Raw genomic sequence first — 19,178 nt, forward strand, 5'->3', positions numbered from 1 at the left:
TTGAGTCGCCAATCCACCTACCAACATGTGTTTTTGGACTGTGGGAGGAAACCGGAGCACCCGGAGGAAACCCACGCAGACACAGGGAGAACACACCACACTCCTCACAGACAGTCACCCGGAGGAAACCCACACAGACACAGGGAGAACACACCACACTCCTCACAGACAGTCACCCGGAGGAAACCCACGCGGACACAGGGAGAACACACCACACTCCTCACAGACAGTCACCCAGAGCGGGAATTGAACCCACAACCTCCAGGTCCCTGGAGCTGTGTGACTGCGACACTACCTGCTGCGCCACCGTGCCGCCCTTTGATAATATCAGCCATGCATTTTAATTGCGCACTAAAATGCAGTTTAGTGTTTGATAAGGCGAAGCTAAACCAAATGATTTGTGAGTAACAGCACTGGCTTTTTCATTCTAGACTAGAAGAGTGGCAAATTCCTTTGGGCAGATCTTCTAAAGCTACATTAGCCCCTACATCTGAAACATGATATAAAAACTGTAAATTTCTCTGGATAAGATTTTCTGCCAACAGCCATAAATGTAAATGCATAATTTGCATTTAAATAATGCATTAAGAAATGATCACAGAGAAATTCAACAAAACATGAAATCTGACCTGGACACTTCTTTGCATATGACTTTCTCAGGTTTCTACTCTCTCAGAAGAGCTGTCAGTGGGTTGAGATTTCATTATTGGGATTTGCACCCTATTCCACTGCAATATATATAAAAAAAAGAATAAGTTACAGATTCTTAATGATTTTTCTACAGTGTGCATGTGTCCCTCAAGTGTCTGTATCCCTGAGAGACTGCTGTCCCATGGCTTGTGTGAGTTTATAATTGGCGCCACTTCGGAGAAAGGTAGTAATTGGTGTACTGTGGTGCTGCACAGATGCTGGAGGGAAAGGAGAAGCGGTTGGAGCTGATCCAGGAGCTGCGCACCACCCATGCCCTGCAGCAGCATGAGCAGAAGCAGCAGACAGCAGGTAAACAGGTCACACAGGCCCTGCAGCATCAAAGAGAGCTCCACAAATGCATGGTAAGCTGCCCTTCACATTTCATAAACATACCCCCTCTCAGTTAGCCGTAGCGTTCAGCTGTCACACAAAGCTGAGACTGGCTCAGCGGGAAGGACGTACGTTATCTGATTTTCATAACTGACTTCTGATCCACTTTTTTTTCTGCTAAACTGTCACTTTCTATAAAGCTGTTAATGCTGTGCTTGATTGTTTTCTTGTTGCAGAATGTGTTCACTCAACATCTGCTTCATTTTCCACTCATTCATTAAATACTTCACAAATTCCATGTTCTTTAGGTCCACTGTGTACCTGTTTAGTTACAGACTGTAGGTATTTCCTGTTGCTTAAAGCCCATAGTTCAAGCAGTTTACCTTTCAGCCATTAAAGAAAATATGAATTGAAAAACTTGAAAAAACAGTAATAAAAAAACTGCCACTGCAATGCTCTCCTGTCATTATATATGCTGTTCCTGTATCAGTTTGCTAATATTACTGTATCAAATAAGGGGTTAACAACCTATTACTCAGCTCATCACTGATCAGTAACTGAGAATATAGTCCCCTACCTTTAGTTTTTATAATTTAATGCATTTGGTGGATGAGCGAGACCTGCGAGGCCAGAGCACTGTGTAAAAATCGATGTAGTGCTGGACAGTGTACTGGCTCATTCAGTTCAACCAAATTTATGGCTGCAAGATTTAGGCAAAGCACAAACCTGTGGCTAACAACAGCAGGCTAGCACACATGTGCTAAATCTCTAATGACCTCGAGGCAGTTTTCACATGGTCACCAGTAGCTCTAAGAGACACCATAAAAGACACTCTGTGTTTTCTCTCTCTCTCTGTCTCTCTCTCTCTTTCTCTCTCTCTCTCTCTCTCTCTCTCTGTCTCTCTTTCTCTTTCCCTCTCTCTCTCTCTCTCTCTCTCTCTCTCTCTTTCTGTCTCTCTCTCTGTCTCTCCCTCTCTTTCTCTCTGTCTCTCTCTCTCTCTCTCTCTCTCTCTCTCACTCTCTCTCTCTCTCTCTCTCTCTCACTCTCTCTCTCTCTCTGTCTCTCTCTCTCTCTCTCTCTCTCTCTCTCTCTCTCTCTCTCTCTGTGTCATTCAGAGTTCTCAGATAGAGGGTTATGTAGCCGGTCTCTCAGGTGCAGTGCTGGTGGACATGCTCGATTTCCTGGCCAAAGAATTGGTTCGGCTGCAGGAGGAGAGGCGGATCCATGCCTTCACGCTATTGGCAGAGAGGGACCGCCGTCTTCGTGAAGCAGAGGAAAGTGGGCGGAGACAGGTGGAAGAAAGAAGGCGGAGAGAGGAGGATGAAATTTTTAGACAGGTTCAAATTATTCTTTTCTCCTAGTCACCCTCTCTCCCTTTGTCTGTAGTAATATATACTTGTGCCTCAGTAATGTGTATTGATACATGGGTCAAATTTTATTGGTCTAATCACAGCTGATGGTAAAATCCATGTGCTTTTGAATGAATCAAACCATGTGATTGCCTGGAGGGACTGCCTTGCTTTCCACAAAAGCAATGATTAAATGTTCTTGTCCTGGGTGGGTCTTTGTTATTAGTTACATTCACCGTCAAAAGTGAGTCAAAAATGTGGACTCAGGGCTAATAATCAGTATATGAAATATGGATCATGTGATTAATAATTATCATTGCAAACTGGATCATCTGCACTAATTGGTGCCCTACGGATTCAAGTTTGTGTGTGTGTGTGTGTGTGTGTGTGTGTGTGTGTGTGTGTGTGTGTGTGTGTGAAGGAATACAAATGCAGAAGTACTAACCTGACACAAACCCATGACTTGACTGAGAATCTCAATCCCAGGCCCACACCTCAATTAGTTATGTATTTTGTATTCTGCACATGACAGAGAAAGAAATGAGAGACAGGGAGAAACAGAGAGAAAGAGCAAGACAATTTAAAGCGAAAAATAAAATAAGTAAATGTGTGCTCCGTCTCAGGTGATAAAGGTGCACCAGGCCACAGTGGATCTGTATTTGGAGGACATCATCTTGGGCACCACTGAGCGAACGGCAGAGGCCCAGGCCAGAGAGGAGATCCATCGCATGGCCCAGGAACTGAATGACATCACCTATGACATGGAGACGTATGTGACCCCTCAATCTCACAATCTCTTACAGCTACAATTAATCCTTTAAATGAATATGTGGACCCTCTCTTTAATTCCTCACTCAAAACTACACAACATATTACACAACATATACAAGAATATAATAATTCAGACCTGACCTCCATGTGCTAATCCAGTTATAAACAGGTTAAAGGGGTGTATTATTTATTTATATTTAAGTATGTCGTGAATGGTGGTACAGCAGGTAGTGTCTCTGTCACAGCTCCAGGGTCCTGGAGGTTGTGGGTTTGAGTCCCGCTCCGGGTGACTGTCTGTGAGGAGTGTGGTGTGTTCTCTCTGTGTCTGCGTGGGTTTCCTCCGGGTGACTGTCTGTGAGGAGTGTGGTGTGTTCTTTCTGTGTCTGCGTGGGTTTCCTCCAGGTGACTGTCTGTGAGGAGTGTGGTGTATTCTCCCTGTGTCTGCGTGGGATTCCTTCGGGTGACTGTCTGTGTGGAGTGTGGTGTGTTCTCCGTGTGTCTGTGTGGGTTTTCCTTCGGGTGACTGTCTGTGAGGAGTGTGGTGTGTTCTCCCTGTGTCTGCGTGGGTTTCCTTCGGGTGACTGTCTGTGAGGAGTGTGGTGTGTTCTCTTTGTGTCTGCGTGGGTTCGGACTCACCACCGCCCTGAACTGGTTAAGGGTTACAGACAATGAATGAATGTATCATATTATAATATATATCATGATTATATATGTATATATTAATACTGGATGTTTTATTTAAAGTGTTTAATTTAAAAATATAGTCTTAAGCAGAATAAACATTAGAAAACTTCAGAGATGATGCATCACTGAAAATAAACAGAGGAAAAAAACATATATTGGCCATTGAAAACATTTCAAAGAAAACCAACTGAGCTACAAAAGCATCATTATATCTCTGTATTATTTTTATTAATGTAAGTGCCATCAAGACGATTCTGTCTCCTGGTGAATATATGGACAGTGTTTCTCTAGAAAATCCTGGCTTCTATTTGGGAATTCAGGCTTCTTCATGGCTCTTATTATTTCTTTGATTGTATGCATCTATTTGGTTTCTGGCTGTTCTCATCCTCTTTTACCTTCAACTCTCCCAGGCACGGCTGTCTTTCAATTAACTGGTTCTTCTCAAAATGTGACCAAAATAGTTGAGTTTCACTGTGGTTGTCTGAGCTGTGGTGAAAGGTGAGGCTTCATTTTGGTCAAGGATCCAGTTGTCCTGCTACAAGCAGGCAAACACTGTCCACTACTATCACTGTCCTCTCCATCAGTGATAAAGTTGGTGTTCTTTCTTATTACACTGAAGTCCCCTCTGTTCCTTCTCTTATTTACATTTTCTAAGAAGGATTTGCAGGTTTTTCTGCAGTGAGTGCTGTGTGAATTGAAGTGAGTGAGTGAATTGTAATGTGTTTTCTGCCCATTTTTAATCCTCAACCATCTTTCTCTAGTCCTGTTTCTTTAGTTATATGTTCAGTGTATGGGTTGAACAAATATGGTAACAATGCACATGCTTGAGTGACTTGAGTGATTTCTGAAAACATACAGTATAAGATCCCTTGATAGGATACTTTATAGAAATACTTCCAAATCAGTAAAATGCAGAACAGGTGAAATGTGTCCTTAACAGAAAATGAGTGAAATTAGGCATCAAATGCAGACAAAACTTACTGTCCCTGAAATGTTAAGCCTCTTTCAAGTGCACAGTTATGCGAAGACGTACATTACACTGAACCTGCACAATAAATAGTGAAGGGTATTAAGGGTATTTAAGACAAGATGCTTATGTTTCATTCTAGCGATAACAGCTAGTTGTATAGAGCCAAAGATATTTAATGACACTCTATAACACATTGTGCATTAGTAAAACACAATATTTCATTTATCTATCCAAGACTGAACTGTGAGGATCGTGACCAATAATAGTTCCACGACATGTTTGTTCATTTATATTTCAGTAAATAAATGGATTCATGTAATTCAACTAAAGTACGTTGATCAGTGTAATGCAGCCCAGTCATTTGAGATTCATTCACCAGTGCATTTCAGTATATTAGGTATTTGTAGTGATATTATATAACAGTTTAACAGAAATATGATTATTTTTTTACATATAACACATAGTGTGGGATTCTAAATTTGGAGACCAAACTGAAGAGTAGCTATTATTTATTTATTTATTTAATAATAAAAGGATTTTGTATAATTCCTAAGCAAGGTTTTGACATTGACCATGCTGAGGCTTTTGTAATGAGACATGATATTTTTATTCTGTCAAATTTAAATTGGAGACCTGCCAAATACTAAGAATTTCACAAATCCAAGTGAATATTTCAGATGTTCTTTGCATTGGTGTTCTTATGATGATAATATTATGTGTAAAGAAATACATAGAAAATTAAAATATGAAAACACTTAATTATGCGTCATGCAGAAGATTTTTTTCTAGTGGATTTTTGATCCCACTTTAAATTTGTAAGAATGTGTTTAAATAGCCACAGGATTTATATAAAAAAGCATTCCTGCTCATTCATTCTCACTTTCAGTGCAATACCAGATCACACCTCTGTTTTGCACATTTCATGCTTTAGTCACTGTTGCTCAGGTTCAGTGTTGCTCAGGTTCAGTGTTGGTCAGGTTCAGTGTTGCTCAGGTTCAGTGTTGGTCAGGTTCAGTGTTGGTCAGGTTCAGTGTTGCTCAGGTTCAGTGTTGGTCAGGTCCAGTGTTGGTCAGGTTCGGTGTTGGTCAGGTTCAGTGTTGCTCAGGTTCAGTGTTGGTCAGGTTCAGTGTTGGTCAGGTTCAGTGTTGGTCAGGTTCAGTATTGGTCAGGTTCGGTGTTGGTCAGGTTCGGTGTTGGTCAGGTTCGGTGTTGGTCAGGTTCGGTGTTTGTCAGGTTCAGTGTTTGTCAGGTTCAGTGTTGGTCAGGTTCAGTATTGGTCAGGTTCGGTGTTGGTCAGGTTCGGTGTTGGTCAGGTTCGGTGTTGGTCAGGTTCAGTGTTGGTCAGGTTCAGTGTTGGTCAGGTTCAGTGTTGGTCAGGTCCAGTGTTGGTCAGGTTCGGTGTTGGTCAGGTTCAGTGTTGGTCAGGTTCAGTGTTGGTCAGGTTCGGTGTTGGTCAGGTTCAGTGTTTGTCAGATTCAGTGTTGGTCAGGTTCAGTATTGGTCAGGTTCGGTGTTGGTCAGGTTCGGTGTTGGTCAGGTTCAGTGTTGGTCAGGTTCAGTATTGGTCAGGTCCAGTGTTTGTCAGGTTCGGTGTTGGTCAGGTTCGGTGTTGGTCAGGTTCAGTGTTGGTCAGGTTCGGTGTTGGTCAGGTTCAGTGTTGCTCAGGTTCAGTGTTGGTCAGGTTCAGTGTTGGTCAGGTTCAGTGTTGGTCAGGTTCAGTGTTGGTCAGGTCCAGTGTTGGTCAGGTCCAGTGTTTGTCAGGTTCAGTATTGGTCAGGTTCGGTGTTGGTCAGGTTCAGTGTTGGTCAGGTTCGGTGTTGGTCAGTTTCAGTGTTTGTCAGATTCAGTGTTGGTCAGGTTCAGTATTGGTCAGGTTCGGTGTTGGTCAGGTTCGGTGTTGGTCAGGTTCAGTGTTGGTCAGGTTCGGTGTTGGTCAGGTTCAGTGTTGGTCAGGTTCAGTGTTGGTCAGGTTCAGTATTGGTCAGGTCCAGTGTTGGTCAGGTCCAGTGTTTGTCAGGTTCAGTGTTTGTCAGGTTCAGTATTGGTCAGGTTCGGTGTTGGTCAGGTTCAGTGTTGGTCAGGTTCGGTGTTGGTCAGGTTCAGTGTTTGTCAGATTCAGTGTTGGTCAGGTTCAGTATTGGTCAGGTTCGGTGTTGGTCAGGTTCGGTGTTGGTCAGGTTCAGTGTTGGTCAGGTTCAGTGTTGGTCAGGTTCAGTATTGGTCAGGTCCAGTGTTTGTCAGGTTCGGTGTTGGTCAGGTTCGGTGTTGGTCAGGTTCAGTGTTGGTCAGGTTCAGTGTTGGTCAGGTTCAGTGTTGGTCAGGTTCAGTATTGGTCAGGTCCAGTGTTTGTCAGGTTCAGTATTGGTCAGGTTCGGTGTTGGTCAGGTTCAGTGTTTTTCAGATTCAGTGTTGGTCAGGTTCAGTATTGGTCAGGTTCGGTGTTGGTCAGGTTCGGTGTTGGTCAGGTTCAGTGTTTGTCAGATTCAGTGTTGGTCAGGTTCAGTATTGGTCAGGTTCGGTGTTGGTCAGGTTCGGTGTTGGTCAGGTTCGGTGTTGGTCAGGTTCGGTGTTGGTCAGGTTCAGTGTTTGTCAGATTCAGTGTTGGTCAGGTTCGGTGTTGGTCAGGTTCGGTGTTGGTCAGGTTCGGTGTTGGTCAGGTTCGGTGTTGGTCAGGTTCGGTGTTTGTCAGGTCCGGTGTTTGTCAGGTCCGGTGTTTGTCAGGTCCAGTGTTGGTCAGGTTCAGTGTTGGTCAGGTTCAGTGTTGGTCGGGTTCAGTGTTTGTCGGGTTCAGTGTTTGTCGGGTTCAGTGTTTGTCAGGTTCAGTGTTTTAACAAAAGATGACAATTGGTATCCTTTTATTTGGCCTAAAAAAGAATAAAAAATATATTTTATTCTTACTTTGATGTGAGAAGTCAATAATAAACTATCCTTCACTATCAGAATTTGCCCAGAAACCACTACCTGCTGCGCCACCGTGCCGCCCCATATCTCATAATGATATATTTTGGTTATAGTGCCTTATAACTATATAATGTACCAAAGAAAAAAAAAATAAAATACACTACTAAAGCAAAGGCTTCTTCCCTTCTCTAATTTTTCATGAGAAAGTTCATTTTAAAACTGTAGTTTATGAATCGTTCAGACGATATCATATTAAATTAGGAACTGCAGAATTACAGTTCTCCCATGTTTGGTGCAAAGCTGAGAAGACCTGTACCATTTCTGTTTTTATTTGTTCAAGAATGTGGACATTAACAATATTAATGCATAATTTCTTTATTGTTAATTGTTTTTTCTATCACAAAGGGAACTGGTGCGACACTCTAAACTCTGTGTGCCCAGTACAAAATGCCATCTACAGGTTACAGATGAGATCTCATGTAAAATGGTAAATATGAGGTCTGATCTATCTCCTTCTTTTCTCTTTCCCTGCTTCTGTGTGTCTGTGTCTGTGTCTGTGTCTGTGTCTGTGTCTGTGTGTGTGTGTGTGTGTGTGTGTGTGTGTGTGTGTGTGTGTGTGTGTGTGTGTGTGTGTGTGTGTGTGTGTGCCCATGTTTTACACGATACGGAACAGAAGGAACATTGCTCAGTCGGAGGAGATTGTGGCGGAGCTTGTGTACAGTTTCCTCATTCCTGAGGTGCACAAGATCACTGTCAGAGAAAGAGGTGGGTCAGCAGCCCTGAGCACATTTCTGAACACAAAACAAACAAGATTATCTTCTGAGATCTCACCACAGAGTTTAGCTTTTGTAAAAGTGGTAAAATTGCTCATAATAAATCTTCGGAAATTTTTTATCAAAATGTCATCCCAATATCAATGTCAGTGCACTTCTGTAAGATGCATCCAGGTCGATAGATGAATTAAAAAACCTCCAGCGAATGAGCTCACGCAGAGACACACACATGCACCTAGAACAAATTCCTGTTTTCAGTAGAAACGTGCTACTTCCAAAAAACCTTAACATTTGCACGTCGCATCACAGTTGTGATTTGGTGATAGTAGAGCTTCTCAAGATTGATGTTAATTACTGTGTTCCTCTGTCTTTAAACAACAACTAAACCTCCAAACCAAAGCAAAGACGTTGTGTTTGAATGTTAGTTGTTGTTCCACCATTTCCAGAAGTTCCACCCTTCGGAAAATGCATCTAAAAATGTTGAGGGAAAATGGAAGGTTCTAATAGTGCCACACTTCTTCCAAAAATGAACAAAAGACAGACTTCATGTAAAACTTTACATGTTTTGAAACCAATTTTGCTCTTTCTGTTTTTGTAAAGTATTTGTTATGTTTGATGATTTGCAGTTGCTTAGTGTAAAGCATCCTCTTATGTTACTTAGCAACCAGGGGCAAGAAGACCACCAACATCAGGGGGGTGGGTGATCAGGAGACTCACAGGAATTACTATTTACCATTTATTATAGACTAATAATTGAGGTCACAAGACAGTAAAGATAATCTGATAAACCAGCCCGTCCTGCAGGCTCTGCTTTGTCAGAGGTAGAGATTAATTTCAAATGTGTTGCTGCTGTATGAATCTGGTTGACGCAGCAGTTAAAATTCACAGATGATGCAGAGGGAACTAAAATAAAAGCAGTAAAATATGGGATATGACCAAGCAGGTGGAAAAGTCTATTTTTATAGTAAATTCAACTTCAACAAAGCAGATAACACCAGTTCCCTCCATGTGGTTGACTGTGGTTCAGTTCCCTGATTGGGCAAGAACACTGTGCTATTTCCGTAAGTTCTGGAGCAGCAATCCCAAAGACATATTAACCTACCTCTGTAAAATAATTACAACTGGAAAACTGGAAATAACTATGGATAGAAGCATCTGTTAAATGACATGTATAAGTTGTACACAGGCAGTGAGAAATGCTGGTGATAGTTTAGCTATTTACCATTAGATTCATGCAGTGTTACTGTAATGGTTATATTGTAAAAAAGAAAAGTTTTTTGTTGAACATATTTTTATTTCATCACACACTCAGTCTGAAACCAAGAGACTCTGACCCTGCTGAGTAATACAAACATGGCAAAACAAACATGCTATTTTCAGATATAATAAACATGGACAGAGTACTCTTCATCCAACAGAGTGTCTGTTTAAACCGTACAGTTGTAATGTTCTATAAATATTAATCGATGTAGTAAAGTATAAATCATATTGAAGCTTTTGAGTGAAAATGGTCTGCTGCTGTTTAAGAAACAAGTGGAGAATAAATAAGACTTACCTGTGTTTTTATAGCTGACATCCCACAGGTGGAATCGGCAGCTGAACAAAAGCATTTATCATTTTTTAATGGTCATTTTTTTGCAGTCAGCTACTTGGAGAAAGACAGCAATTATGCGGTGCAGCAGTACACCTGCTGCCTAACAACAGCTTCCATCTATAAATGGCACTCTTTGGAAAATGAGTGCTGTCACCCAATCACAGAGATATACATTAAGCATTCTGTGAATGGCCTGTCAAATTACATCCATTTATTCAGGTTGATGAAAACACTCTGACTGCGTAAAATATGCATATCGCTAATTGCTATTAATAACTATAACGAGCGTTTCAGTTTATCAGTGCATTTAGGATTGTGCAGATGTTTTTAAGATACTGGTTCCATGGAGAAGGTGAAAAAGGTCAGTTTGGTGGGCAGACCCCAGCGAATGTATTAAATCTGAGAGATCCAAACATTCAAAGCAGCCAAATCCCCACAGCATACAGTGTGATGCCTAGAGCCTGGTGTTGCAGGAAGCGCAGGAAACTACCCACTAAATCTTTCATTTCAGAATAAACAGACAGACAAAATAACACACAGATGATTTGTTTTATTTATTTAAATAAATAACAAATAACAATAACAGCTTTCTCGAATATGTCACACTCAAATCAGGTGTTAAATAAAAATGTGTTTTCAAAGCAAATGTGGAGAACATTTTGGTGAAGACTGACTGTAAACAGCGCTCAGAGCCTTTGTGTTTCGTCCTGTTCTCCCAGCACAGACATCAATTCAGACATTCTCTGAAATCCATTTTTTTTTTCTTAAATCAATTTGGCCTTAAATCAATCTCTCTCTCTCTCTCTCTCTCTCTCTCTCTCTCTCTCTCTCTTTCTCTCTCTTTCTCTCTCTCTCTCTCTCTCTTTCTCTCTCTCTCTCTCTCTCTCTCTCTCTCTCTCCTTCTCAGTCAGACAGAATCAGAGGAAGCACTTGAGTGCTGCACGTTTCCTTGTCCATGGCAGTGACAGCTCGTGTCAGGGTGATCTGCCCCAGACCCCTCGGGCCACCTCCCCCCCATCCAGGGCCTCCACCGCTCTGCTTTCCCAAATACTCACCCAAGTGGACGAGGCGATTATCCCTGATCCAACAGAAACTTCAGAGTCCGGCAGTGACTTCCGTCAGGAGGCTGAAAATACTGATTAATGAAGGAAGGTTAGAACAGAGCTTTGTGTTCAGTAACAATCTGCATTTCCTCGCTGTGTGTGAACAAAACCTTGTACCTGCTACTATTTATCATGTTTCATTTATACATCATCTAAATATATATGACTTATGTCTAAATGATTGACTGATTGACAAATACATAATCTGCTCTTCACAATGTGTTGACGTTTCATCAATGAGTGAACGTAGAAATGATCCAAAACTGCACCAAATAAAATCATTTTATATTCATTTCTATTAAAAGTTAAGGATGTTTTTATGTTCTTCTGAAGACGAAGGCACCATTTTGAGGAAACAAGGTTTTGCTCACACTCTCATGATATGTTTAGTGCTCAATAACTTCACAGATTTGCTGTGGATGTTGGAGATCTCTTTTCTCTTGTTGACTGAATTGCTTTCTCTTGATGCAGAAACAGTCTGTGGAGAGACGTGAGACACAGCCATGTATTAAAAATGGAATATAAAAGCAGCTTTGTCTAAAGAGACAGACTGACAGTTACCCAATAAAGCAATATATCTCAGAATGTTTGTGGACAATTCTATTTCAGCAGTATGTCATTAAATCAGCAGGATAGTCCAGCGCTCGTGGCTTGTTATGAAACAGAAACTCACAGACAGGGACTCTAATTGCTGAAGAGCATAACACATACAGGTTTTCTATCCTGGGTAAGGCTGCACGATATTGGAAACATTATTTTCCGCAGTATATATAGTATTATATTTCATATCGCAGTATGAACACCTACAGGAATTTTCACCAAATGACTCGAATAGCTCTGTTTGGAAGAGGTTAGTCTGCACAGGACATAAAAAGGATTTTAAAAACTTGTTGAAGAATCTTTTGGGTGAAAACTACTTTTTTAACTTTCATGCTTTACAATGGTTTCTACTCATCAAACCCAAATGTGGTGAGCACCGTGACTTCTCTTCAGAAGTGATTTTGGAGTGGGATCACAGGGTTTGCATCGTTGTATTCATGTGATACTATTTTGCAAATCCAGGCTAAAATCGACTGATCAAGAAGGATTGCGATCGGTGTCTTGCTGTGCAATTCTACGCCGGCAGAAAAAAATGTGTATCCAAGAGCCCTTAAATCAGAGAACATTATGTTACATCAGATATTTTTTTATAGATTAGTCATGAAAAATTGAACTCTGGGAGATTTTCAATCAGCTAAAAATTCGTAGCATTATGTGTTTGATTTAATTTTCAATAATTGGTTTTGCGCGTCCTACGATGAGACTATTGCGAATTTCTGTCATGACGAGGACCGTGTTGAAATGACATGTTCTGCAGCCTGTGTCCTCAGTTCCAGCGGTCACTATGAGTTTTAAATTGTCTCTGGAATCAATGTCATGGTAAGTAGCTCTTCATGAGAAGAAAATCAAGTCTAAGTTCACAATGAACTATACTCAGCAAAGGCTTCACTGGTGTTGGACCCTTCACAATTGGTTTGTGGAGTAGTTAATGCACGTTTTCTGGGGCGATGAATCATGCTTCACCATCTGTCGGACCAATCTGGGTTCTGAGGATGCGGGAAAATACAAAAATGCATAGTGACACCTGTTAGGTTTGCAACATTAATGGTCTGGGGTGATTTTTTTTCATGTGTTGAGCCTTCTCCATTTAAAGGAATTCCTAATGCTGCCACATACAAAGACATGAGTCCTAACACCATTTTACAAGTTACACCATTTTGAAGCAATCCACAATAAACTGAAAATTATAAAATGGGCATCTACTGAGGCTCAGACATTGGAAGAAAAGTGGGTCTGTGGTTCACCAAGAAATGCACCATAACTCTGTTATGTAAGAGGAGGGACATATATCAGTTCTCTGGGCCTTAGCTCATCTCTGAAGGTCAGAGAGACAGTGAAAGTGTGTGCTGTGATCAGATGAGCCTGTGTTTCAGATGTTTTGGGGGAAATTGCAGTTCTCTGTGCCAAAGATGAAAGGGATCATCCAGACTTTTCCAAGGAATAAGTGCAAAACCAGTATCGGTCATAGCTTAAGGGTGCATCATTGCCCATTTCATGGGTGACTTCTGAGCAGCTGAAGTGTATTAAACCAGAATGGGAATAAATTCCACTTGCAATTAATATCCTCAGTTCTCAAATGAATAAAAATTATAGTTAAAAAGAAAAGTGATGCAACTCAGTGGTAAATATTGCCTCTGTCCATATGTTTGTTGTTAAATGAAACATATGGAAACCTTTTTTTTTAAACAAATCAAGTAAAAGTTCAAAAGAACTCATTAAGAAAACAAACCACTGCTACTTTATTTTATTGCCTTTTACGGAGCAGGGGGCGGGACATCACTAAACAATCAGCACAGGAGGCAGGGAGAAACGAGCCAATCACAGCGCAGAAGCCGGTATCGTGGCCATTCCGCGGGAAGAGGTGGGATCCGCCTGGAAACGGGTGGGAAATATGACAACGCAGTTGTGAACCGTCAACGAGGCTTTCTTTAAACGAAGGGAAAAAGACAAAGTGTCGGAAATGCGAGAAACTGAGTGCTCCGTCGTGCCCCCACTTCTAAAACACATGTCGTGATGGAAAGAGTAAGACTGGACGCGGACCGCGACGGGATCTGTCTGTACGTGACATGGTGAGTTCAGCTGTCCCCGGCGCTGTTTTGTTTTGGAGTAAAGTGGCAGCGGTTGTGAAATCCTCTGTGTCTTTAACTTTTGCAGCCTTTGTATTCAGTAAAACGTTGTTTATGACGTCAGAAGAGTTCACCCAGAATCGCTGAGAGAAACAGAACGAGTGTCACCTGTGGATTTGGTGAAACTACTGGCTCCTGAAAGGATTAATTGTTGGATTAATGTCACACTCAGTGTGTGTTTAGAGCTTTTACCCACAACATATTTTCCACGTTGAAGCCAACTGTTACTTTTCACACTGTGGGGAACTGGACAGTTGCTGAAGAGATTAGGTTCATAGGTGAACTACTGGTGTTAAGTAAAACCAAGGCCTACACAGTGTGCAGTGCTACAACTTTCTCTGGTGTGGGTTAAAATACTGGACAAACTGCATATTTTAACCCATTGTGTGTTCTTATTGCAGCAGTTATAAACTGACGTAGCTGTACTTTATAGATTTATATCAGCTGTGTGTCTCAAAGGCTTATTTTCTTTTTCTTTTGTTGCTCAGTTTCTCTCAAAAACGCAAAATAAAGGTAGAATGAGGATCATCTCCTTGCAGTTGTTTCCTCTTAGACAACAGTGAGATTAAACAAAACCACACACACCTATTTGCTTAAGTCTACCCTACTGTTCAGACACACTACATGTACAATTAACAATGTCAATGTACGTCAAAATACAGCTGCTTTAAGGACATAGACGCTTGGTTGTGAGGATACAACTTGTGTAAAATCCAAAGAACAGCACGCGGTGTAATGAGATGCTGCCCATTGACTAAGGACACCATGCCTTATGCCAAACATCAGCAAGAGGTGTATAAACCCACACCCCCGGGCTGTGGAGCAGAAAAACGGCATTCTCTAGAGCAATGAAGTGCCATCTGATGTTGTAGAACTGAGCCGGAGTGTTGTTTGCATCCAGAACTAATAAAAAAACAAAACAAACAATACCTGACTTCACCAATGCTCTTGTGGCAGAAAGCCAGCAAATCCTCACATCAGTGTTGCAACATCTAAAACAAACTACACCGTCTTCAGTACCTTTAGTTAGGGAACATAACTGTAGCTTACTCTGTTTTCATCGTAGATTTAAAATTGTGTTGATGTCCTTTGCCCGGTATTTTACACAGCTCTATAGTGAATTATTACAAATACACTCTCTCCTGGATAAGAGAATGTAATATAACTTTAGGGAACGCAACTGGACTTTAACTCCACTGCTGTACCTTTTAAAGGTACATTACACAGTTTGTAGCTTTAGTGACAGTGATGTTCCTGTACAGTACCTTTTTCTGAGAGCGTAGAGTCGAAGCTGTTACTGCTGTGTTTCTCCCGAGGAAAAAGAATCCAACCTGTGTCTGCTCCTGGGTTGGTTTTAAAAGTCACGGTAATTTACCTATTTTTAAGATGTAAGTGGCACACCTCTATTCAGGCACAAACAGGAGGTTCTGCTGACTCTGTTTTGATACCACTTTCATCTTTTTGTCTTGGCGAAGCTTCTTTTGAAACCACAGCCTTATTTAATCTTATTAACAAAATAATTTGCCATTTAGATTAAGGTCCTGTTATTCACACAGACGTTTTCTTTAGTCGCTGTTAGATCATTTCAGTAAAGCAGAGAAAGAGTATGTGCTCTTAATGGCTTCTGTGTCACGGACCATGGCTGAGGCCTTTGTTTTGGTGGGGTCTAGGTTCACCGTGTCCTCACTGCCTTTTTGTGCTGAAGGATGATTTATGAATGCAGTGCTTGTCCAATCATTTCTACCAAATGGCAAAGTGGTGATTAAACGAGGATGAGTCACTCAAAAATGCTTTGTCCTTGTACCTTCAATGTGTCTGTTATTAATTGAATGATTTTTTACACTTTTATATCAGTGACTTTGAGTTACCTTGAGCATTTTTGGTCAGAGAGGCAACTTATCCATTCTCATTTTTATAAGTGGCTCCCACTGTAGACACAGACCCTCAGTTGTGCTCACACAGTTTGAATAATCTCCAGAGAGAAGCATGAAATGAAACAACTTGTTCCAGGGCAGTTACATATAAGCCTAAGGTAAAGAGTGCCAAGTGTGTTAGACAGTGGCAGATTTAGACATGGGTGACATGGGCAGCCGGGTGGCATTGTGTCAGGAGGCGGTATGGGGCTTTTCCAAGAGGGAAAAAAAAAAGGAATGGGGACAGGACGGACGCCCTCGGTCACGTTTCATGTAGCTTCTGTCTGTCTCTGTCACATCCACCATGTGCTTGTGTTTACCTCGTAACCCCACCTTGGTCTGCATTGCCCTTGATGTTGAACGTATGAATTATCCCCAGTTGTCATTTACCTATTAAACTGCCAACTAAGTGCAGTTCTTTTCAGAGGAGAACGTTCTGTTTCCCCTCTGTTTCAGTCAATGAGGTCCCACCATTCAGCTCCAGGGTGCATCCAACCTTCAGCTCCCACATGGCTGTGTCATAAGGCATAACACAAAGGAGTCGTTCACTTCTGACTGTTTCACCAACTTCACCCATCTGCATTTCCTGCATTTCCGGTCAATGTGTGGCAATGTGTCCAACTCTTCCTCTGTGAACTGATGTAAAATGGTTTTGTACAACAACATTTTAGGAACAAAAACATCTGAAATATGGAGTTTTGAAGTGTAAAATTATAAAAGTAAAATAAAAAGTATAAAATAGGAATGTTACAGGGACAATTGGCAATATTTTGATTTTAAAGTAGTAATAAGTAACAAGTCTTTGGGTTCCTGAAATGCGCTATATAAGTATAACTTTATTATTAATAATAATCAGCAATGAAGTCCATTATTCTTGACACATTTTTCAAATTTATTATAATTAATAATAATTATAATGTGCAAATATTTGTCATTGTACAAAATACAATTCAGTGTGTCTTCCGCATTTAACCCATCTGTCGCAGTAACACACACATACACACTAGTGCACTAGGGGCTGTGAACACACACTCAGAGCAGGGGGCAGTCATCCCTGGCACCCGGGGCGCAGTTGTGGATTCAGTGCCTTGCTCAAGGGCCCCTTCGCCATGGATCATCCTACCAGTCCTGGGGATCGAACCGGCGACCTTCCGCTACTGACCCCACTCTCTAACCATTAGGCCACAGCTGCCTTTCATTTTAAAATTGTGCACATTAAAGTCCATATTTCAATAATAACGTTGAAAACTTTGTTCTCTGGAAATTCCAACTTTATTCTCAGAATCAATTTGTTTTGTTCATTTGGAATACACTGTTTTCTATGTTATATTTCACCACTCACTGTTTATTCGTATTACTTTTTATGCTGATGTTTGTGTAGATGTACAGACACATTTCTAATGAGTGAATTCCAGTTGTATACTCTCCATAGAAAATAGAATTATCCACAGCAACTAGTCCTTGACGCTTCTGGGCCCATGCTTTAAGCCACAGTGCCCAGTGCCAGGGACTGGCCGGAGGTGTGAAGCAGTTGCGTTGTATTCTTTGGAGCGACAGAGATTTTGGGTTGAGTTAGAGTTGGAGGGCAGTTAGTTATTCATAACTTATCCAACATCAGTACCTGAGCTCACCTATGCTCTAAACTTTAAGACGTACAGGCTATTAATGTAGCAAAAGACAACAAACTCTCCATCTTTGTTTCAGACTGTTGAATGTGCAGGATATGTGAATATATGTAGGTGTAATAAAAGCCATTTGCAGGTGTAGCCCTAGTTCTGCTAACACAATAGAGCCCTATAGGGATATTTGAAACGAAGGTGTGTAACCGTTTATGGAGCACTCATGTGATTCAGGTGTCGGGTGACAAAACACAAGCTGATGGCTCCAATTGGTCAGAAATGCTTTAGTTATCATCTAGATTTCTTTTATTGAGTGGTAAATCATGCAGTGAACACATACAAGAAAATGTATGTAAGATAATTACTGCAGGTTCAGGTGATGGATGTGATACAGCTAGTCACATACAGTTATGATCATTGCTGTAATCCGTGTTCTTTATGTAAATGCGTCTTTTCTTAACTTGATTCATGCGTTCACAGGTAACATGACAACATTTAAATTGATGCTTCAATATTCAGAATTTTCCAATTTGGCTTTGGATGTTACCATTTTCCCAAGGTCTAAGGAATCATTAGCACAACAACAACGATGATGATGATGATGATGATATAAATGATTATAATTATAACAAGAAAAGGAACTGAAGGTATTGACTTTATTTAGAGTTGAGGTGTTTAGATTATTCACTACACTTACCTCTCTATGAACACCATCTCAGTGTAATCTCTGTACTCTGCTTGGAGCAGTAATGGACATGTCGGTGGGAAAGTGTGTTTACTGTATGTATTGCTGACCCCTGCCACGGTCACCTTGTTGTCAGCATGCTTGGTGGTCTTCTAAGGGCAACGGAATTAACAGCAGAAAAACAGGTCAGAGCTCAAGTTACAGGCTTAGGTTCACGGCAGTTTGCTTGGTATTGAACATGGTATTTGTCAAATATTTGATCAGGGATTATTCAAACCCAAAAACGAATACAATAGCAATATAATATTTTGCTTATTTACATTTAACATTTCATGTCAAGTTTCATGTCTAATTTTTTTTCTCTAACATTTAATCAGCGAAAAACTGAAATTGTAAGAAATGTATTTAAAAATAAAAGTTGTTCAATGTAAAAACAAAACAAAAAACCCATATATAACATTTTACTTTGTGTTCATTCATATAGCTACATGGCACCTACTCAAGTCTTTCATGACAACTGACAAAAACCTAGGCTTCTCCCATCAGAGGTTAGCAACATTAGTCACTTTCACCACAGAAAGTGTTATGAATAACGTGTTTTTTATGTGGCCATATGTCAGTTATTATTAGAGGTTTATGTATGTGCCATGGAGTGTAATGAACAAACTCCAGTTCAGGGTCACGGTGGGTCCAGAGCCTACCTGCAATCACTGGGTGCAAGGCAGGAACACATCCTGGAGGGGGCACCAGTCCTTTACAGGGCAACACACAACAACGGAAACCCACACAGACACAGGGAGAACACACCACACTCCTCACAGACAGTCACCTGGAGGAAACCCATGCAGACACGGGGAGAACACACCACACTCCTCACAGACAGTCACCCGAAGGGAAACCCACGCAGACACGGGGAGAACACACCACACTCCACACAGACAGTCACCCGGAGGAAACCCATGCAGACACAGGGAGAACACACCACACTCCTCACAGACAGTCACCCGAAGGGAAACCCACGCAGACACGGGGAGAACACACCACACTCCACACAGACAGTCACCTGGAGG

General features: G+C 41.2%; 2 protein-coding genes across 8 annotated transcripts in view; both read left to right on the forward strand.

Moving 5' to 3' along the window:
• The window catches only part of cfap91 (cilia and flagella associated protein 91), a 34,937-nt gene extending 23,023 nt beyond the window's left edge, over positions 1-11,914 (forward strand). Inside the window, exons 13-18 of one of the 6 annotated variants that reach the window (XM_066641162.1) lie at positions 906-1,052; positions 2,136-2,357; positions 2,993-3,138; positions 8,369-8,460; positions 10,970-11,214; positions 11,637-11,908. In XM_066641162.1, the coding sequence (XP_066497259.1) occupies positions 906-1,052; positions 2,136-2,357; positions 2,993-3,138; positions 8,369-8,460; positions 10,970-11,205 (843 nt within the window). In that variant the 3' untranslated portion in view covers positions 11,206-11,214; positions 11,637-11,908. Of the gene's footprint in view, positions 1-905; positions 1,053-2,135; positions 2,358-2,992; positions 3,139-8,368; positions 8,461-10,969 lie in introns of all 6 variants that reach the window. The other 5 variants (XM_066641164.1, XM_066641165.1, XM_066641163.1 and 2 more) reach the window with 5 other exon arrangements.
• A 1,737-nt stretch (positions 11,915-13,651) lies between these two features.
• The window catches only part of nr1i2 (nuclear receptor subfamily 1, group I, member 2), a 46,214-nt gene continuing 40,687 nt past the window's right edge, over positions 13,652-19,178 (forward strand). For both annotated transcript variants that reach the window (XM_066686164.1, XM_066686165.1), the window contains exon 1: positions 13,652-13,834. In XM_066686164.1, coding sequence (XP_066542261.1) covers positions 13,832-13,834 — 3 coding nt within the window. In that variant the 5' untranslated portion in view covers positions 13,652-13,831. The remainder of the gene's footprint in view (positions 13,835-19,178) is intronic.

Source organism: Hoplias malabaricus, chromosome 12, assembly GCF_029633855.1.
Source record: "Hoplias malabaricus isolate fHopMal1 chromosome 12, fHopMal1.hap1, whole genome shotgun sequence".
Lineage (NCBI taxonomy): Eukaryota > Metazoa > Chordata > Actinopteri > Characiformes > Erythrinidae > Hoplias > Hoplias malabaricus.